General features: G+C 38.1%; 1 protein-coding gene across 1 annotated transcript in view; it reads left to right on the forward strand.

Moving 5' to 3' along the window:
* Positions 1–22,308, forward strand: part of CCDC80 (coiled-coil domain containing 80) — a 34,446-nt gene extending 12,138 nt beyond the window's left edge. The window contains exons 4-8 of the mRNA XM_054577307.1: positions 10,725–10,861; positions 12,504–12,652; positions 18,306–18,409; positions 20,759–20,839; positions 21,872–22,308. Of these exons, the coding sequence (XP_054433282.1) occupies positions 10,725–10,861; positions 12,504–12,652; positions 18,306–18,409; positions 20,759–20,839; positions 21,872–22,218 (818 nt within the window). The 3' untranslated portion in view covers positions 22,219–22,308. The remainder of the gene's footprint in view (positions 1–10,724; positions 10,862–12,503; positions 12,653–18,305; positions 18,410–20,758; positions 20,840–21,871) is intronic.

Here is a 22,308-nt window from a genome sequence, read left to right on the forward strand (position 1 = left end):
GACACACTGCTCTTCAAGCATTCCTGCTCCTGGTGATAATACTACAAAGCCACATGTTCTGTGGTTAACTGAGATTCAACCATTTGCTTCCTGGATTTTCAAATAGTAGCATGAGCCAGTGAGCTCAACTATAATCCAGATGTCTAGAGAGGAAGTAGGTATTCAATCCAGTGCAGAAACAGGTTCTGGCTGGATGTGAAAATTCTCCATTACCAGGTGTTCCCAGTGTCAAATGTGTTAACCACCAACTCTCACACAAAAAAATTCTCATTCCTATGTCAGGGCTGTTTGGAAACATCATTATATCTCCCACCTTATCCTCTATGTGTTTCTGTTATAAGCATCTGGTGCTGCCTTGGCAAAATTTTATCATTAATTCTGCTGTTTCCTAGACATCTGGATTGAATATGAACTGTAGAGGGACTGGGGTTTTCTTTTGTGCCCTATTATAAATCAGGTATTGTGATTTGGGTGTTTGCTTCTCACTGAATGGCAGTTTGGACGTGGATTGTGGTGCCTTTTATCTTGTTCCTCGTCTAATTCCTGGAAGGCCTTTCTGTCCCTGTGTCATGTCCCAGCTTACCCTTATGAGAAAGGCTATGTAGTACTTTTGGCCAAACCTGGGAGTCAGCCATGGGAAAAATAGAAATTGGCGTGCTCCCTGGTCTCAGTGAACCAAACTCCAGCCTTGACCAATTTTCAGCTGGAAATCTATCAGATGGCTTTGCTTTTCTTAAAAATAAATCAAGCGTTCTGTACTCTTCCAGGCTTCTACTGAACCTTAGAAGCATACAATTACAGTGTGAGTTATCCTCCCACCAGCTCCATCTTGTTAAATGTATGTGAACTATAGGTAATAAACCTACAAATACCAGAAAACTTACCTAAAGATTTGAGGCATTAGCTTAACAAAAGTTATTCAGGCTTGAGCAAATTCTAGTGTATAATAAGCTCATCTGTTTTTGCCAGCCCAGAATATGTTACATACGGGAGGGGTTAGAATGACCTAGCACATAACAGCATTCTTAATTGTGAGTGGTATTTAAAATGAAGATCTACAATAGGGATATTGATGTATATGTCAAGAAGGTGGATTATAGACAAAGTTTGTCAGACAGGAAGAAGTTGTTGGCTAAAGGTACTTTATTGCAGAATGAAAAGAGAATGAGGGGAAAATGCAGCAAGCATGTTTCTTTCTTAGCAAAATAGAAGAGTTTGAAGATAATCGCTAAAAAGGGAGGTGGAAGAGTTGATGGAGATAGAATGTGGCAAGCAGGAGAGAAAGTGTTAATTCCTTATTCATGAGTATGGAATTCATAGGTGACTTCTTAAAAAAACTTTTTGAGTGAGTATGACAGTATACATTTTAGCATAAAATTACTCTGTCTTTGATCCTGCTATGAAGAAAATTATTCTTTACGGACAAGCTTCATAACCATTAGGATCAATAAAAATGTAGAAATGCTGCTTTCCCTATAGAGCACCTGAAAAATTGACCTTTACCCCAACTCCTCTGTTCGTCACTGATGACATTGTCTGGCAGCTGCCTTCTCTAGATCCTGACATTGTGCTGGGAGGCATGGCTGGGTGAGTGATCAGATTTCCAGACACCGGCTGCAGTGTCCTCCTCTGTTCATTCAGTGTTTGATTATCAATCACTCTGTGCCCTAGAGGCTAGAGGGGCTGTTCCCTACTTGTTCAGTCACCCCACTCCACTACCCTCAGCGACCTCTAGCATCAAGTGTATCAGTGCCAAGAGCAGGCCCTGACAATCAAGAAGTGTAAAGTGCCTAACGAGCCCAATGTTTGAAGTGTTTGAGGAATGTGGTGGAGGAATAAGCTCTTCCATTTGCAGTCTTCAAAAAAGATATTGTACATGTCAGAATTTTGAAAGATTGGTGAATTTAATGGAGACGGCTTGAAACCGAGTAGACTTTTTTGGGGTGTGATGACTCCATCAAGGTACTTTTTGTTTTTACTTCTTTTAAAAATAATACATTTTTTGGATTCCAGAGTCAGAGTTGCATAAAAATGTATACACAGACAAGTCTTACACCCATTTCTGACCCCTTTATCCTGTTTCTATCTGTCCTAAACATATTTTTGATTCCTTGTTTATTCATTTAGTGATTTCTTTTTGTGTACATGAAAATAAATATAAATACCTATATTCTTCTTTTTATACAAAACACAGTACATTATTTATGCTGTGCAACACTTTGCTCTTTTCCATTAAATATATTTTTGGATATCTTTCCTTATGAGTTTATAGACATCTTTCACATTCTTTATTAATCCATTAACCCATCATGAGATTGATTCTACCATAGTTTATTTAACTGGCCCTTTTATTGATAAATGCTTGGATTGTTTTCAGTATTTTGTTACAAACAACTTCACAATTAATTACCTTGCACATTAGTCATTCTGTGTATATGGGTACATATTTACAGTAGATTCTTAGAAGTAGAATTGTTAGGCCAAGTGGAAAAATGTATTTAGTTTTGGTAGATATCAATAGGTTCCTCTCTATACAAGTTGTATCATTTTACAGCCCCACTAGCAATGTATAAATGTCTGTTTCCCCAAAACTCTACATAGAGTGTTTGATCAAACTTATGAATGATTTTAGTCAAAGTGGTATGTGAAAAATGGTGTCATAGTGTAGTGTTGGGTTGTATTTCTCTTTTTATGAGTGCAACTGAACATTTGTTTATATGACTAAGGAGCATTTTTATTTTGTTTTTAGTGTCCTTTGACCATTTTTCTATTGGGTTGGTACTCTATAAATAAGTATAAAAAACCAGACCCCTGGGATCCCTCTTCACTCCAGATACTGACTCAGTTTGGGGATGGGGTCCAGGACTCTCTTTTCAGAAATGTGGTTTAGGTGACTCTGATTTGCAGCTAGGTTTGGCCTAGAGCAGAAGTTTCAGTGTAGGAGAGAAGGGAAGAGAGGACCAGAAAAGTAGGTTGGCTCTCATCCAATTGGTCTGGATCCAAGGATTGTAATGTTAACCTCAACTCTAAGTGATCGTGATGAAGGTAGACAGTGGGCCATACTTTGAAAAAATGCTAGAAGAGATAAGGAACTTGCAAAACAATGGGAGAAACTAAAATGGTCCAGGGATGTTGGTGGGATGGCCTGGACTTAGGGATAAGGGGGTGGGAGGAGGAGAAACCTTGGATATTCCAGAGAAGAAGCAGTCACAGATGACAGCTTCAAACATAATGCCTGAAACAATTGTAATTGAAGCTGAAAATTTTTCTTGCAGTGTCATTGCGGTTTATGGTCAGACTTAGAAAAGCAAACCCTTGATGAAGACTATAGAGCTTTGTAAAACAACAAGTTGCTGAACTTATGTTGCTTTCCCAGAGAGCCTCTTGTTCACCCAGTCTTGATTTAGACAGTGCAGAGCATAGCAGGCACCTGTGGCAGGAGCAGGGAGCTGGAGACAGGAGCTGGCCTCACATGTACCTCCCTCAGAATTCAGCCAGAGGTGGACTTTGTCTTGCCATAGAGTGGCCACCACCCTAGTTGGATCCAGCTAAAAGCTTAGTGCTTTTACTGTTTTTCTTTGGCAGATCTTCCAATTCAGCACTAACATTCAGTTGGAATGTAGATATTTCCCTAGGCTGGGAGTGCAAAATGTTTTATTTCTAATGTTCAGTCAAAACGTTTCAGAAAATATTTTAGTCGAAAGAAAAAACCAGAGCATGACAATGATTTCTTACCATATCCTAGTAGAACAAAGTTTGCCTTAAATCTTGTCCTGGGTCCTCCCTATCCTTGAGTGTGACATATTTTGGAAAAGTAGACAGAGTACTGGGAAGGAATGAGGTCATTTTATTTGAATTCTAACCCTTACTCTGTTATCAACTAGCAATGTGAACTTGAGTAAGTTGCTTGCTTCCTGGGGTTGGTGACAGGTTGGTTCCCTGAGATACAGACTCTGAGACTTTGAGATTTACATGCAGAAAGTTAATGAGGAATATCTCCAGGAACAATACCAATGAGGAATGAGGGATACTAGATGAGAGAGGGAGAATTTGAATTGCAATGCAGTTGACCTCTCAGAGTTGTTCACTTTGAGGTAAGGAGAACAGCATTTACATCTACACAACCACCCCCCAAACACACAAACACTGCATCAACCATTGAATATGGGCTGTTCCCTAGTACAGGTGTAACTTGGAGCAAGGCAGGCTTCAGAGGAATTCAGCTCTTCACATTCACAGCAGCCATAGTCCAAAGGAAGGATCTGGACTGCACACCACAGCATGCACTACATACTGTTCCTTAATTTCCGCCTCAGTAATATGACTGGGCTGGGCCTGATAATATCTGTATCAGCTGTTTAGTGCCACATAAAGTTATGTAATAAAGATCCACACACCTCAGTGGCATGTAACATTAAATATTCATTTAGTCACAAGTCTGTAGGGTTCAGTTTATCTGGGCTGGGTTTGGCTAGGCTTGCTCATGTATTTTCAGTCAGCTACAAGTTAATTAGGTGGTTCTGCTGATCTTGGCTGGGCTTTCACACAGGTTAAGTGTCAGCTGGGTGCCAGTTGATCTGCGTTAGTTGTGGCTGGGATGGGACCAGAGTAACTTGTCTTGAACTGATCTCCAGAAGTCTAGTGTGGATATGTAATCATGGCAATGGCAGAGGCAAGAGCAATCCCAAGTGTGCAAACCCATTTCTAGCCTCTATTTGTGTTACTTATGCTAATAAATCAAGTCAAATAGATGAATTCAGAATCAAAAGTCAGGACGGCTCAACCCGTTCACCATACCAGGCAGCTGCAGTTACTGGGCAGAGTGTAGATGCAAGGAGAGGTGGAGAATTGGGACCACTTTTTATATCTGCTGTAATCTCCAACTCCCTTCTTTCTCAGCCATTCATTCAATAGTTTTTGTGATTTTATCTGTTAGATAGATGCTAATAGTCTAATCTTGATTCTAGTAAGGAGCTTGAACCCTGTCCAACCATACTTACTTTTGAATCCAGCATCCAAAACAGAATCAGCTCAGAACACTGAAGATAAATACTTTGTTTAATAAACAAAATCAATAATAAATGTATGTTGGGCATTAAAAGTATTAATTCTTAGGTTCAAGATAAAATCTGGTTTGTAAAGTCTTAGAATCAGAATATTAATTGTTAAAGACATTTTAATCAGTTTTTAAATTATCTTATTCTTTTTCTCATTATTATTACTAATCACAAAGTAAAATATGTTTAAATTTAAATAATCTAGACACGCATAGAGTAAACAATGAAAGTTTCCACTAAACCTCCTACCACTCTCCAGAGACAACTGTAGGAGTAGAAAAATAATTTTCTTTCCATCCTTCTAAGTTTCTCTGTCTTACCTGATGGTCAAAGTAACTTAAGGTTGATTAACAGAATAAAGTTAGCCATCGAATATGGGCTGTATTTGGGCACTGAATGGGCACACTTACTACTAATGCACATATAAGGGTTACATAAGAATATGTGACCCAGGGACAAACTGAGCAGGTGTGTTTGAGATTTCAAAGTGGCAATTCACATGAAGGTGGTAAAGCAAACCACCTATAAAACATAAGTTTGATAAACAAACTTATGTTGGGCTGGGTCAACTTTAACAATGGAACACAGAGAAGGCTTTGATCAAACAGGCCTAAGTGGGTTCCTTGTTTTTTATCACACTTAGTCCATATTAAACTATAGTTATCTATGATGATAGCTTATTCCTAGAGCAGTTCCAATGTCTAGATTCTTTTGTAAATATTTTATTGTTTATGCTATTTCAGTTGTTCCAATTTTCTTCCTTTGTCCCACTCCACCAACTCACCCCCCGCTTCCATGAACAGTCCTCTCACCATTTTCCATGTCCATGGGTTGTTCATATATGTACTTTGAATAATTACTTCTCCTTCTATCAACCAGTCCCTACTTCCCCCATCCCCTCTTACACTTGTTTGTCTGTTCCATGATCTATGTCTCTGGTTCTGTTTTGCTCATTAGTTTATTTTATTCATTAGTTTCCTCTTATCAGTGAGATCATACGGTATTTGTCTTTCACCAACTGGCTTATTTCACTTGGCATAATAGTCTCCAGTTCTATTCACTCTTTCACAAAATGTAGGTATTCCTTTTCTTTTCTGTTGCATAATATCCCATTGTATAAATGTACTACAGTTTATTTTATCCACTCCCACTCATCTACTGATGGGCACTGAGGCTGTTTCTAGCACTTGGCTATTGTAAATGGTGCTGCTATGAACATTGGGGTGCATAAATTCTTTTGAATTGGTGTTTCAGGATTCTTACAGTATATTCCCAGTGGTGGAATTACTGGATCAAAAGGCAGTAATTTTCCATTTTTTAGTTTTTTGAGGAAATTCTATACTGTTTTCCACAGTGGCTGTACCAGTCTGCATTTCCACCAAAAGCACACTAGGGTTCCCTTTTCTCTACCACCTCACCAGCACTTGTTTGTTGATTTATTACTGAGAGCCATTTTGACAGGTGTGAGGTAGTATCTCATTGTGGTTTCAATTTGCATCTCTCTAATGGCTAGTAATGTTGAGCATCTTTTCATATGTCTATGGGCCATCTGAAAGTCCTCCTTGGAGAAGTGTCTGTTCAGGTCCTTTGCCCGTTTTTTAAGTGGATTGTTTGTCTTTCTGGTGTTGAGTCATATAAGCTCTTTATATACTTTGGAGGTCAAACCCTTGTCTGGGCTATTATTGGCAAATATGTCCTCCCATGCAGTCATTCCCTTTTTCATTTTGATTATGGGTTCTTTAGCTGTGCAGAAGATTTTAATTTTGATGTGGTCCCATTTACTTATTTTTTCCTTTATTTCCCTTGCCCCAGGGGATATATCAACAGGAATATTGTTATTCAATATATCTAAAGTTTTATTGCCTATATTTTCCTCTAAGATTTTTATGGTATCATGACTTACATTTAAGACTTTTATCCAGTTTGAGTTTATTCTAGTATACAGTGTAAGATAGTGGTCTAGTTTCATTTTTTTGCATGTACCAGTCCAGTTCTCTCAACACCATTTATTGAAGAGACTGTCTTTATTCCATTGTATGCTCTTGCTCCCTTTGTGAAATATTAATTGACCATAAAGATGTGGGTTTACTTCTGGGCTCTCTATTCTGTTCCATCAACCTATGTGTCTTTCTGATGCCAGTACCCGACTGTTTTGATTACAGTGGATTTGTAGTACAGTTTGATATCAGGTATTGTGACCCCTCCAACTTTGTTCTTCTTTCTCAAGATTTCTGAAGCTATTTGGGGTCATTTACCATTCCATATAAATTTTTGGAATATCAGTTCTAGATCTGTGAAATATACCATTGGTATCTTAATAGAGATTATGTTGGATCTGTAGATTGCTTTGGGTAGTACGGATATTTTCATGACGTTAATCCTTCCAGTCCATGAACACAGTATATGTTTCCACTTATTTGTATCTTCCTCAATTTCTTTCTTCAGTGTTGTATAATTTTCTGAGTACAGGCCTTTCACCTCTTTGGTTAAATTTATTCCTAGGTATTTTATTTTCTTTGTTGTTATAGTAAATGGGACTTTTTTCCTTAGTTTCTCTTTCTGATAGTTCATTGTTACTGTACAAAAATGCCATTGGTTTCTGAATATTGACTTTGTATCCCATTATTTTTCCAAATTTGTTTATTAGGTCAAGTAGTTTTTTGATGGATCCTATTGGGTTCTCTATGTACAAGATTAGGTCATTTGCTAATAATGACAATTTTACTTTCTCCTTTCCATTTTGGATGCCTTTTATTTCTTTTTCCTGTATGATCACTGTGGCTAGGACTTTAAATACTATGTTGAATTGAGGTGGTGAAAGTGGACACCCTTTATTTGTTCCTGATCTTTGGGGGAAAGTTTTTAGTTTTTGCCCATTGAGTATGATGTTGGTTGTAGGTTTTTCATATATGGTCTTTATTAGGTGTACTCCCTCTATTCCCATTTTACTGAGTGTTTTTCTTATAAACTGGTGCTGGATTTTATCAAATGTTTTTTCTGCATCTATTGATATGATATTGTGATTCTTACCTTTTATTTTCTTTATGTGATGTAACACATTTATTGATTTGCAAATATTGTACCATCCTTGCATCCCTGGAATAAATCCCATTTGACCATGGTGTATGATCTTTTCAATGTTTAACTGGATCTGGTTTGCTAATATTTGGTTGAGGATTTTACCATGTAGTTCATCAGAGATGTTGGCCTCTTATTTTCACTTTGTTGTGTCTTTACCTGGTTTCAGAACTAGGATAATGCTGGCCTCATAAAAAGAATTCGGAAGTCTTTCTTCTTCTTGAATTTTTTGAAATAGGTTGAGAAGGATTGGTGTTAGTTCTTTGAATGATTGGTAAAATTCACCTCTGAAGCCATCTAGTCCAGGGCTTCTTTTGTGCTGGAGTTTTCTGATTACTGCTTCAGTTTCATTAGTTGTTATCCATCTATTTAGATTTTCTGCTTCTTCCAGATTCAGTTTTGGAAGATTGTATGTTTCTAGAAATGTTTCCAGTTCACTCAGGTTGTCCAGTTTCTTGGTATATAGTTGTTCATAGTCATTTTTTGCAATCTTTTGTATTTATGTGATATCATAGAAAGGGATTTTAACACCCACTGTCAACAATGCACAGATCTTCCAGACCAAAATAAAAATCAGTAAGGATATAGTGGCATTAAACAACACTCTAGATTAAATGGGTCTATCTGACATCTACAGGACACTTCATCCCAAAAAAGCAAAATATATTTATCTCAAATAAACATGGATCATACTCCACATGGTACGACACAAAATAAGCCTTAACAAATTCAAGAATATTAAAATTGTATCAAGCATACTCTTAGATCACAATGGCCTGAAACTGAAATCAACCTCAAGAAAAACACCCCAAAACATTCAAATACATGGAGACTAAATAACATGTTATTATATAATGCATGGATTAACAATGAGATCAAGGAAGAAATCAAAAAGTACCTAGAAACAAATGAAAATGAGCACACAATAAACCAAAAACTATGCCGCACAGCAAAGGCAGTCCTGAGAAGAAAATTGTTAGCATTACAGGCCTACCTAAGATAGAAAAATCTCAAATAAAAACAATCTAACACCACACCTAAAAGAACTAGAAAAAGAACAACAAACAAAGCCTAGAGAAAGTAGAAGGAAGGAAATAATTGAGATCAGAGAAGAAATAAATGACCTAGAGACTAAAAAACAGTTGAAAAGATCAACAAATCCATGATCTGGTTCTTTGAAAAGATAAATAAAATTGACAAAACTTTAACCAGATTCATCAAGAAAAAAAGAGAGAGGACCCAAACAAATAAAATCAGAAATGAAAGAGGAGGGGTAACAATTGATACCGCAGAAATATCTAAATTCTTTAGGCAGTTAGGGAAAAGGTAAAAGGTGTTTTCTGAGTCTCATTTCTTAAAAATAACCAGCTTAAGATAATATCCCAAAAAGTCATATTTGGGGTGACAAATTCTGTTTCTCCTCACAACCGTTGTTAACAGCTGTACGTCCTGCTGGACCTTTCCTGTGCATATTCACATGTGGGTGTATTGTCTTTTGTCTTGTTTCTAACAAAGACTGAAGTCATAATATGCATTTTATTCTGCAGTAATACAAGAGTAAGGGTCAATGGTACTCAAGCCATATAACCTCATTATCTGCAAAACTGTGGTTGTGTCTACTGCACTACAATTCATTGGGTAACAATGTTAATAATAACTGACAGGTTCTTGTCACTAATATATCTATCAATCACATATTTGCTAATTTTACATTTTCACATTTTTAAAAAATACAGGGGATTATTTTGCAGATAAAAATTCTAGTACAGTTAAGGGAAGCACTGTGCCTTATAAGGGAGAGGAACAAATAAAGCTGTCCTATCATATCCAAAATGCTTTCCAAGCATAGGTGTTGCCATGTTCATACTTCCCATTGACCCAGTTCACCTTCCAAAACCATTCTGAATTATAATAATTTATTTTTAGGGCTTGATGTTTGGGAAAATAAATAATGGTTAAAACTCCCATAAATTCAATAACATTGCTTAAAATTGTATTCACTTACAAAATTTGTATTACTAATAGGTTAATTTTTTTTTTCTGGAGCTAAAATGAACCTGATACCAGGTTTGAACAGACTTCATTTTTCTCTGTGGCAATAACATGGTTCACTGAGTCCCAAAATAATGCTATAAAAAAAGGGAGGAGCAGATGCAGATTATAGACTTAACTGAGTAACTAAAACTGAAATTAATTTTAGAGTTAAATAAAATGTAAAACATCCAGTTTAGTTCCCTTGAGAGGGAGGGCAATGACTCCCTCCCGGGCGAGGCGGCACTCTTCTCGCAGGGATGGCCCAGCAGTTTTCGCTTTCACTTAGCTTGTACGGATTTACTACAACCAGGGTGGACAGGCTGGAGCTTGATCATCTTTAGAAACGTGACTTTTAAATTGAGCATATTTTTTCATTCACTTCTATATTTATTCACTTTATAAACTTTTGTTTAAACAAAATGTTAATCAAATGTATGCAACTAATGAACGCTCTTCTAATTAACCCCAGATGGAGGCCCAGTGTCTCTACCCATGTGTTCCCACTGATTTCTATCTTGTCACACCCATACTTATTCACATTTCATTTGTCCTAAGATAATGAGAAACCTATGCAAGTGGTAGACGATGAGGACCTGGTAGACCAGCATCTCATCAGTGAACTGAGGAAAGAGTACGGAATGACCTATGATGACTTCTTCATGGTGCTCACAGATGTGGACCTAAAAGTCAAGGTACAGGTTGCTATTTTGGATAATGTGGTGCCATTCCTTAGAACAGCAACTGAATTTTTGTCAGTGAGTCTATTAAACATATGAGTAAACACAAATTATTTTATAAACAGGATGGTTTTAAAATGGGCCAAATATTCCATGCCAGTCTATGGAATGTGTGTCCAGAAATGTGGTCTCTGGAAAAGGCTGGGTTGGATGACCTCCTATGATCCAGCTATTTGATTCAGACTAAATTCTTCTGTAACATCAATGTCTTGTATTCATTAGACTCTTGTTGAATAGCCGTGATGTGCCAGGCCATGGGGATAAAAGGTAGAGTATTTGGCCTCTGCTTCAGGAAAACCAGAATTAACACAGGCCTACTTCGGAAAGGCCTACAAGTTTAACTCCTGATCAAACAAGGACAAGACAGTAAGGTTTTATGCCTACTTTCTTTGTATGCTAGGGGACAAAGGTTCTGAACTATGAAAAATAATTTAAAAAATAATAAAACAAAAATAGCTAACTTTATTAATAGAGTGCTTTCTACATACCAAGCATGCACCTCAACTCTTTACAATCCTTATCTCAAACATCTAAGACAAATAACAAGAACTACTTTTGTTTCTACGAGGAACAAACAGAGGTCTGGAGTAGTTAAGTGCCTTGCCCGTCACCTAGTTAGCACCGGTCTTCACATCCACGCAGACTGGCCCCGGCGTCCTCTGTCTTACCCATCCCAGTGCACTGAGAGCATGCCATGGAGATGTGAAAACCATCAGGAAAAAGGCTGCCTATCCAAAGAGCTGGCTCAACTTGCAGTATTTTTCTGGATCTGGAAAGAGGTCCCTTCATTAATTCATTCTGTACTTGTGCTGCCCGACCACTAACGTGTTGTCCCACCTCTAATCTTAGATAACCCCTAAGGCTTCTACCAGCTTTCGTGTCCTGTGGTTTACTGAACGTCCCCCTGAGGATCTCTAGCCACATCCAGGCTTCTCTTCAGCTTATGCTGGTTATGCTCAGCCAGCCTCCAAATCCATCTCAGGTTGCTGTTGTAAGTTCAGACAAGTGGGTTACAAGAAACTGAGTTTCATTATCTTTAACTTGAATCCCAACTCTTTTCTGAGAATAAATAAGGAAACATGACCTAATTTTAAGTGATTCTCACTCAATAAAATAATCCCTGTGAATCACAGAGTTTATGTAGATTTCTAATGGCCAAAGAAGAGGCCCCCCCACCACCGGTGAAAAATTACCCTTATTGCTCAGGTAAGATATTCTAACATGTTATTCCATTCCTGTGTTAGATGTAGCCTTTATCACTTTCTCTCCAGTTGTGTAGCAAACAGGACTCAGCTTAGTCCCAGAAGTAGGGAAGTGAACCTAACATATGTGTGATGAGGGAGGCATAGACCCTTTCCAATAAAATGAGTGCAGTTAAGAAGCAATCCTAATAAAAGGTAAGTGGCAGTTGTTTCGTGGATTCTGAAGTTCAAAACGTCAGCAGAGGTACTATTAGAGGAGAGAGTTTGTAAATCACTGAGCCCTCTAGGCTCTGATTTTCCTAGAGTTCCCCTGAATTATCCTGGGCTTTCTATCCTTTGAGAAGAGGGAAAGAATGTCCTTATACATTATATACTTTCTATTCTTTCTTAAACAGCAATACTATGAGGTGCCTATAGCAATGAAGTCTGTGTTTGATTTGATCGATACTTTCCAGTCCCGAATCAAAGACATGGAAAAACAGAAAAAGGAGGGCATTGTTTGCAAGGAAGACAAGAAGCAATCGCTGGAAAACTTCCTATCCAGGTACATGACCTTTGGAGTCTCTGAGCGGGCAGGCAGAAATGTGTTCTGGGTGAGCTGATGAAAGCGCCCAGGAAACACAGAGCAGACATGTGCAGACAGTGACCCTCCCTGGTGAAAGGTCTGTCTGCTTCCCAGCCCTCTGTCACTGGCCCTGGTCACAGGCTGGCTGGGGTCAGCTCCAAGCTTGAATGTTGATTTGGCGGCTTGGGATAAATCTTTTCTGCTCTTTGTCTTTTGGCACAGAATATAGGATTCTGACCTGTGAAGGTTAATTTATTCAGTCAGTGAATTTGGAGGGCTTTGTATATAGCATTTTTATTTTACATATTTTTTTTAGGCATCTTCTAGTTTCAAACAGGACCTAGAACACTGTGCTTGATTTTCTACTTCCTCCCAACTCTGCAGGGAACAACAAAAGGCCCAAGAGAACCTCAAAGGGAGAAATCCTCTTGACCCAGCTTCCTGGTTCTCCAGGGAGTGTGGTTTATTGCAAACCATTGAAGGGAAAAGAGTGTTTAAAAAAATCTCTTCATGTCCTCCCCTCTCCATGCCTTCCCCTATGATGGATAAAAATTCTACAGGGCCTTTGGGAACCCTAGGAGTTACAAAGCTGCATCAACTCTACCCACAGCAAACAAACTTGCAGAGATCTCAGGGTAGCACCACCCAATCTGTATTGTGTGGCTGAGGGGCTCCTGAAATGGAGCTTTGCTTGAAGGCTCATGTTAACTGTGTGTCATTCTAGGCAGAACTTCCTTACTTGTGTCTATAAAGCACAGTCCCCATAAATGAGTCACAGAGTCAAGAATTCTATGAGAAGTGGGTAATCTGAATTTCTCAAGATTCAGGAGGCTTGAACTTCTTAGGAGATAACCTCATGATGTGTAAAGAACATAGGACTTATCATTCATTTAAGTTTTGGGTCTGCAATTTACTATTTTGCCCCTATGTTTCTTAATTAAACCGTGTTAAAAATCTCTCTCTGACAAATGAGGATGAAGATAGTAAGTAACCCTACCTCCATCCCAGGGTTGCTGTGATCACCTTCTGTATGCTCACCCCTGTGCCAAGCGCTTCCTCTTCTTTCCTGGATTTAGTCTTCACAACAATCCCATGATCTAAATACTGTAACTATTGTCATTTACAGATGAGACAACCGAAGCTAATGGAGATTAAATAACTAACGTTCTCTCATCACTCAGCTAGTGTCAGCTCTAGGCCTCAGTGGCCCCAGGATAAGCTGGACCCTAAAGCCCACAATCTTATCTAATACTCCTTTTGAAAATATAAAGAAATTATTTTTAGCGTTGGGCCCAGAGGCCCAGAGTTTGAAGCAAAGGAAGATAACCCTAAAGCCACAGGATTTCAGAACTAAAAGGAATCTGAGGTTCTTCCTTCATCCAAATTTTCGGGGCAGTGCACGTTTCTGGAATGGAGATGGAGGGAACATGCCTCCACAGGGACCTAACATTCCACTCCGTGTTCATGCCACTCTCGTGGCTGAGAAAGGCTTCTAGGACTCCACTGGGCAGATGGCTTCTTGCTCAGTCCTGAGGCCACTGAAACATTAACTTCTGGTCCAATGCCATCTCTCTAGATGGCAATGACTTAGAAGATGAATAATAAAAGCTCATTATTGTCCTTGAGGGTTTTTTAAAAAAATTCTTTTCCTTTCCTTTTCTTTCCATTACATTCACCTTTTCCTTCCTTCCTCCCTTCTTTCCTTCCTTCCTGGCAGAAAAGACTCTTTGAAAGTTTATTTTGGATCTTAGTCCTCCCTTAAATGTTTATGTTAGACTTTTGAATCTTATTATTCTATTTACTACTTAGGAAATTTTAGCTATCAGTTTTAATGGGCTTTGAATACTGTTTCATCTTGTTTACAAACTCAGTGATTAAACAGCTTTATTATTTCTAACAGACATTTTACATTTAATATACATGTTTCAATTGCTTGAAAGAATTTCTGAGTACTTAAATGATCCATAAATTTAATAAGTTAATCTTATAAACACAGTGAATCTAAAGTTCTCTCATATGTTCCAATAACTACACACACTTAGGGAAATTTCAACTTAAAACCATACATTTACACCTAATACTCAATTACACATTCTAACTTGGAGTTTTAAAGATGTCATTTTATTAAGCCAAATTCTCTTAAGTTTTGCAAGAACATAAATTATATAAAGAAAATCAATATCTTCTTAGAAATAGATATTATCCCTGTGATTTTTGACTCTTTGAAAGCATTCTCTTTTCAGTTCTAAATCTTTCAGGACTAAAAGATACATACATACCTTTTGAACTGTCCCAGTAAACTCAGGTCGCCCAACCTCTAGACAGACAGTTACCACCCAGTAGTTCATTGATGTTATTTATAACCAAGGATTTGGGCCAGCCGTGACACCCTCAGCCACAGGCGGCATGAGAGATTCTTCTTACCACCCCCAGGCAGAGTGTCTTTATAATCACTGTGTCATGAGTTTTAAACCTGAAAGGAAGACTTGACATTATCCCAGCTTTATTCACTCACAAACTTGCTATGGTCATTCACATTGATCACTGATTTGAATTTGTCACATCTTTGATTCTTAAGAATTATACATGCCTTTTGAATCTAAAGTTTTTTGAACCGGGTAGGGTTGTACACTATGTAAGTATATTTTCCTTAGAATTTAAGACCCCATATGGGCTCTTACATCTATTACTATTTCAGGAACATACACCTCTTACGGATATTCAGAATGGTATAGGATTATAATTTGGATGGTCTATGGCTATACATGACTATGGTCACAACTCTTGAAGTCACTGTGCTGATAGTTATCATTGGTCTTAAAATTTAGAGTTCAATAGTATATGACTTAAAGGCATGAGTTAGACAGCCCAGAGTTTAATTCCTGGCTTCTCCACTTATTAACTGTGTGATCTTGGGCCAATTACTTCACCTCTTGGGCTCTAGTTTCCTAATTTGCAAAACAAGGATAAGTGTATCTACTCTTAAGATTGTTGTAAAAGGTAAATTCAATACTAAAGGTAATGATGGACCAGAATCTAGCACAAAGTGAGCAATCAATAAATGTGGGATATTAGTAAAAGTAGTAGGGCCAGTTAGTCAGCTCCTAGTTAGAGAATTTTATCATCAAGGGAGAGGTGAGTAAACACCCCAGGATTGAAACCCAGGCAAAGAGAACCAAAAAAGAAATCTTTTAAAATGAAGGTTATATAAATAAACCAGTATCCAAATGGGAATTTTCCTTCAAATTTGCTGAGTTGTTGGAGGGTCTATAAAGCCTGGTTTCAGCTGACCAGACTCTGAAGCCAGTCTAACCTTTAGTGACACTCATCTGTTTCAGGCTATAATTACCTTTCTGTGACACAGAATCCCCAAAAAGTGGGCAAACACACACTAATTTTGGAATGCCAGTCAAGAGAAGCAAACATATCCATAGCTTGTAGAACTTTTATTTACTGAGAAACTAAAATGACAGAAAAACCAGTTGTCCAAAATAAGGATCTGGGTCACGTGCACATCTTTCGTTACATCCTATGGATGTTATTTCCTTCAGCGTCACAACCTGGGGACTTTTATCTTAATGTGAAGGGCTGTGGGAAAACCGACCTTCTCTTGGTGTGTCTGCGACACGGAGTCTCGGACCCCATCCCTCTGCAATCAGGACAGCATTCAGTGGTGCACACAGGTAAACAAGCCAAAATATACCTCACCCAAAATAGCTCCCTCCAGGATACCCTAGAGCTCTGTGTGAGGCCAGGAAGGCTGGCCTGGTTTGGAGGCTCTGGAGGGTGGGGGGTAGGGAGGCCAGTGCTGGTCTGGCATGTCTCCTAAGGAAGCAGGGAGAGTGCAGGAGACCATGTCTGTGATCCGACAGTAGTCACTGTTCCTTTTCCCAGGAAACCTTGGACAGTCTCAGATGCTCCTCTCTCTGTCTCTCTGCCAAACACATTCATCTCCCTATCCTCAGTGGAGATTTTAGTTTTTCTTTCCCTTTGAAGAAAAATAAGCAGAGGAAGCAAATGTAATGTCACAGCAAGCAATTCTTGGCGAGCCTTGCTACAGGCGTCTATTTAGAGGTTGTATTTCATCAGACTATCATTTTCTCTCATTCACCCAAACCACTATTCCCCCAAGAGGCCATTTTCTTTGGGTTGAAAACTCTCATATTCACTCTGAGGCTGGAAGGGGCACAGGGAGAGGAGCTATGAGTAAAATCAGCTGGCTTCCAGCTCAGTGAGTGCTCAAACAGGCTATAGTTGCCTACACTGAAGGCAGAGAGCAGAACCCCTTCTCTAGTGAAGGCAGAATTTGAGACAACTCCACACAATTGCCCTTGGCTGCATACTCTCTCTCCCTCCCCCCTCTCAGGGACCCTGGCAGCAGGATCGCTGAGGGTGGTAGATGACGGAAACCATGGCCTGGGAGTCAGGGAAAATTGTATTTTGGTCCCACCTCTTCGATTTACTAGTTAGGCAATTTACTTCACTTCTCTAAACTTCATTTTGTCACTTGTAAAATGAAGACAATATGCCGTGCGCTCACAGAGCTCTAATGAGGGAGACATTTTGAGTAGAGATTGAACTATAAAATGATACAGACACAAGGGTTAGATCAGTTATCATATGGCAGTGAGATAGACAGTGTTCAAGGCCTCTTTGTGGACAAACTTCTACATCTAGGAGCCTGCAGATGAAGACACGCTCTATATTTGTGTCATTTACATGGATAACTTACATTTGTGAGCTTTGGTTTAAGTCTTATAATGCCTCTTTGGAACAGATGCTATTTTTTATTCTAGAAATAAGGAAAAATTAAGACCTAGACGAATTGAGAGACATGCTTAAGGAACCCCCAAAAATAGCAGTGACAAAACGGTTCCTGGCTAAAAGATGAAAACTCTTTCCACTGCCATACTGTGTTGGAGCTATAATTGCAGAAACAAGTTTACTATGTATTCTAAAATACCATAGCTATAGGTTTAGCCCCATTCTATTTCATAGGGGTACTTTATAAATGTTGGTTTTCACTCATACAATAGGGTACATTTTAGAACTTGTGCTCGCCTTTGGAAAAACTACTAGCTACTGAGGAAGGCAAATAGAGCTTTGAGTTTTCAAGAACCTTCCCTGACCCTTTGAGCCACTTTCCCAGTTTCCTTCTTCCTGTTACCTACTTAAAATGCAGCTCTCTTTTCTCATTCTATTTCTTGTCCATATAATTATTTCTTAACCCCCCTCAAAGCCCTAGGGAACTATACTAGAACTTGAATTTTCCTCAGTTCCCTTCTGATTCCTTATTTCTGCTGCTACAATATGATATACAATTTTGGCCAGTCCTTGTGGTGTCTGAGAGTTGTGTCTCTTCCTGAGTGACCTCATTGGGCATGGTGGCCAAACTCATGCCTGACATATCATGCAAATAACCACACTAGGCAGACTGTGAAGTTACGACAGAAAAAAATGCAAGAAATGTGGAAGTGCAGTTTAGTGGTTTTGAGGAGCTACAAGACATTTTTAAGAGTCGGTATTTTTCATTATGGATGTAGGAAAATACCAACGGCCAAATTTACTCTGCTTTCTCACACTGGCCTCTGTTGTTTGAAGCAGTCATTGTGGCCTCCTGCTTCTTTTCCAGGTTCCGATGGAGGAGGCGGTTGCTGGTGATCTCTGCTCCTAATGATGAAGACTGGGCCTATTCACAGCAGCTCTCAGCCCTCAGTGGTCAGGCATGCAATTTTGGTGAGTGGGAAGCCTCGTCATCACTGCTTTCCCACACAACTCTCTTCCTGGTCAGCCCTAAAATGAAACATAGAAGCTTAGATCATTCAAATATTCCCCAGTCCAGACTGTGGATTCCCAGACACTTACTCAATTATATTAAGTATAAAGTTGCTTTCAGGCTGGAACCTTAGTCAACTAGAGTCCATTTTCTTTCTCAATATTCTCTTCTCTCAGATTCTTTATTGAAGTGTTTGAAAAAACCTGCTGCTTTACTTTCAGTGATCAGTATTATGTGAGATATATATATGATCTTGAGAATATACATATGTATATTCTCCTTGAGAATATGTATATGTGTATTTTCAAGATTATAAAACTTGGGTATTATCATTTACTTAGGTACTTCTTTGGTACCAACACTGGGTGCCTCTTCACAAATTGAATGTCTTTTCTAAAACAAGTATGGCTTTGTAAAGTAATATATTAATGTAAGTACATTATACTATATTGCCATTCCTTTAAAAAGGCACCAAGAAGACAGCAAGATCATTAAACAGAACCTTATTTTTAAGACAAGCAGGTCAAAGAGAAACAGGTTTTTTGGTTTTTGAGGGGGGGAGGGTTTGGTAGTGAATTGCCCGGTGTTTTGAAAACTAACACATGCTTTCTTTTCTTTTCTTTTTTTTTTTTTTTTTTTGTAACCAAACATTATTATTCTAGTGGCCAGATATAGCTATCATTTTGGAATATGAATGTATAGAAAGTAAAATGCATAGTACATAAAACTTACTACCAAGTTCAGGGATGAACCACAGACATAATGGCAATTTCAGAAGGGGAAATCACAACTGAAATCTCATTTAATATACACTTGTACAAAGGAAGGATTTTTGAGAGTCATGGGTGTGGGGAAGTGACAAGGGGCCACAGTTTTAAAAAATTCATTATTGGAATGAATCAGCACTATTTTGATGCTCCTATTAGGAAGAGGTATCATTTGTTAGTTGTAAAACTGTACTTGATTATCAAAGAGGAGGGGTTGAGTTTTGTAAAATATTAACAGAGCTTGGGTTCTTGCTATGTACCTGTACCTGTAAATTATCAATACATTTCAGTTTTTTATATACTCCTATTGTCAAGGTTAGTAATTTAAGCCTTTATATCAACATATATAAGATTTGGTTGGGCCACTATTCTTAAGCATATTTTAAATTATTTATAACCACAATGGTGCAAGAAAACAGAAGTTCTTAGAGTAGCTAATGACCCTTCACAATAAGAACATAAATAAAATCATGACAATTTTCTAAAGACATCTTTGCAGCAGCTATTAGGTGGTGTTTTTAATCTCTGCATACAGAACCTAAAGTCACATTACTGTAAGCAACCTCTTTTGTTTACAATACATAGGAAATGTGAACAAATCATGTTTTTCAGGAATAATTAAATTCATAATCTTCCCTGTTGGAAACACAGCTCAACAACATATAGAACAGAATGTTTCACTTCTGTGGGAGAAAAGTAAAGACCACAAACTTTTCTTTTTTTTCCTGAAATAACACTTGCTTTAAGCTCCTCCTTAAAAGAGGCCTCCCATGGTGCCTTTCCGTTTTCTCCCCAGGACAATAAACACCATCAGTATTCATATTATCAGTTCCAAGTTATTACCCTGCCTAGGCCGGGATCTTGTCTAAACCATAGAGTCTTGACAGGATGAATTGACAGCCCCCTTGCCCTCCTGTTTCTTTCTCCTGAATCCCTTCATGTGTGCTTCGTCTTCAAAAGAATTGCAAGGAGCTACCAAGGCATGACCTCTCTCCTTTCCGGAAACTTTAGCTGAGGGTAGGAAGCAAACTGTGCTTGCCTAAGTGTTTCTTGCCCTCTCTGAATCCTCTAAATAAGTGATAAGAAACTGCCTGTTAAGAGACAAATTTTGTTCAAGGAAGCCAGAAGTATTTCTTTAACAATCACAATGAATGGTATCTTCATTTTTTTTTTCCTCTGAGAGCTATCCGTGTTTTTGACATTTTTCAGAACACTAATCAGATTATACCATCTCAGATATTTTAATGTCTTGATGACTTTTTTTGTTTTATCACAGTTTAAGAGCAAATTCTTCTATTTTAATCTACAAAAAACACCTCAAAACAAATCACTGACCTGTTGTCAATTTTGAAGTCTGCAATTGGTCTTCTTCAAGGTTTTAAAAGTATTTAAGTGTTTTCTTATGGACTAATTAAGAAATAGATTATTCTATCTAATCAGATTATGTTCTAAGAGGTTTAAATTGTAAGACATTGGTCTTTGGAAGTAAAAGATGACTTAGAGTCCTTTCCCATAATTCTATGGCTTTCTTTTTTCTCTCAGGTCTGCGCCACATAACGATTCTGAAGCTTTTAGGTGTTGGAGAGGAAATTGGGGGAGTCTTAGAACTGTTCCCGATTAATGGTATGATGTTTTTTTAATAACAGTGTGAACTACTGTTAAGTTCAGTTGTTACATTGTAAATTATATGCAAGTAGTGGGTATACCTCTAAGGTACACGCCACCTCCTTTGCATACATGGATGTGCATGTGTGTGTGTGCAAGCATGCCCACACAGTATGAATGTAGAGGAAGGAGAAGTGGAGTGAAAAAACTAACATTGTTTTTATTATAAAATTATTCATTAGTGATAGTAAAAATATTCACTTTCTTAACTAGAAGTTTTTGTCTGCATAGGACTCTATGGTTTACAAAACATTTCTATCTGTTATCTCATTTAATTCTCACAGTGGTACTATGAGGCCCAAAGGTTATATCTTATTGATTCCCTTTCAACAGATGAAGGCATATACTAAAAGACTCTGAGAAACTGAAAGAACATGACTTGCTACTAAAGGTTTCAAAAAGCATATCCAGCCCTTCCTTCTAATAGCAAGCTCTTTACTTAAGAAAAAGTATATAACATTTTGGCACAGTGCTGGAAAGTGTCACTAATCATAATAGTTTAAATATATCTATCCATCTCTTACATTATTGGAATTTTTCACATTTGACAATAAAATAAACTTTTTTAATACAGACTATAGAATAAGTTTTTTTAATACAGACAACAGCATCAAAAGAAAAATTGTAATTGCAAAGAACTAGCTAAGCTAATTGGAAATAAACTCAAAGTATAAATAATATAATTTTGTTAGTGACAAATTTTAAATAAATTGATCCTGCCAGGATTAAATTAAGGGACTGGTTTTATATCTTGTAACTTTCATATGAAAGAGAGATCACATGCCCCAAAGTTTGACACTAATAATATTGCAGAACTACAGGGACATTTAATTTCTAGTAGGAAAAAACAGCAAACTTCTTTAGTTGGATTTTGAGCCAAAGAGAATAGACCCATGATTCCCATCTTTATTCTCACAGTGATTTCTTCTCATTTTGTTTTCCTGAGCGCCAACTCTTTAATCCCCTAACATTTTCCTAACCCTATTCTAGGGAGCTCTGTTGTTGAGCGAGAAGATGTACCAGCCCATTTGGTGAAAGACATCCGGAACTATTTTCAAGTGAGCCCTGAGTACTTCTCCATGCTTCTAGTTGGAAAAGATGGAAATGTAAAATCCTGGTATCCTTCCCCAATGTGGTCCATGGTGATTGTGTACGATTTAATTGATTCGATGCAACTCCGGAGACAGGAAATGGCCATTCAGCAGTCACTGGGGATGCGCTGCCCAGAAGATGAGTATGCAGGCTATGGTTACCATAGTTACCACCAAGGATACCAGGATGGTTACCAGGATGACTACCGTCATCATGAGAGTTATCATCATGGATACCCTTACTGAACAGAAATGTGTAACCTTAGCCCCAGCCAGTTTCCCCTTCAGCTGTTAAAGGAGTTCTGCCTACATTCCACACTGCCCACGTTCCCTTCC

The sequence above is a fragment of the Pteronotus mesoamericanus genome, unplaced genomic scaffold (assembly GCF_021234165.1).
Source record: "Pteronotus mesoamericanus isolate MK-2021 breed Mesoamerican mustached bat unplaced genomic scaffold, CSHL_Meso_final contig_42, whole genome shotgun sequence".
Lineage (NCBI taxonomy): Eukaryota > Metazoa > Chordata > Mammalia > Chiroptera > Mormoopidae > Pteronotus > Pteronotus mesoamericanus.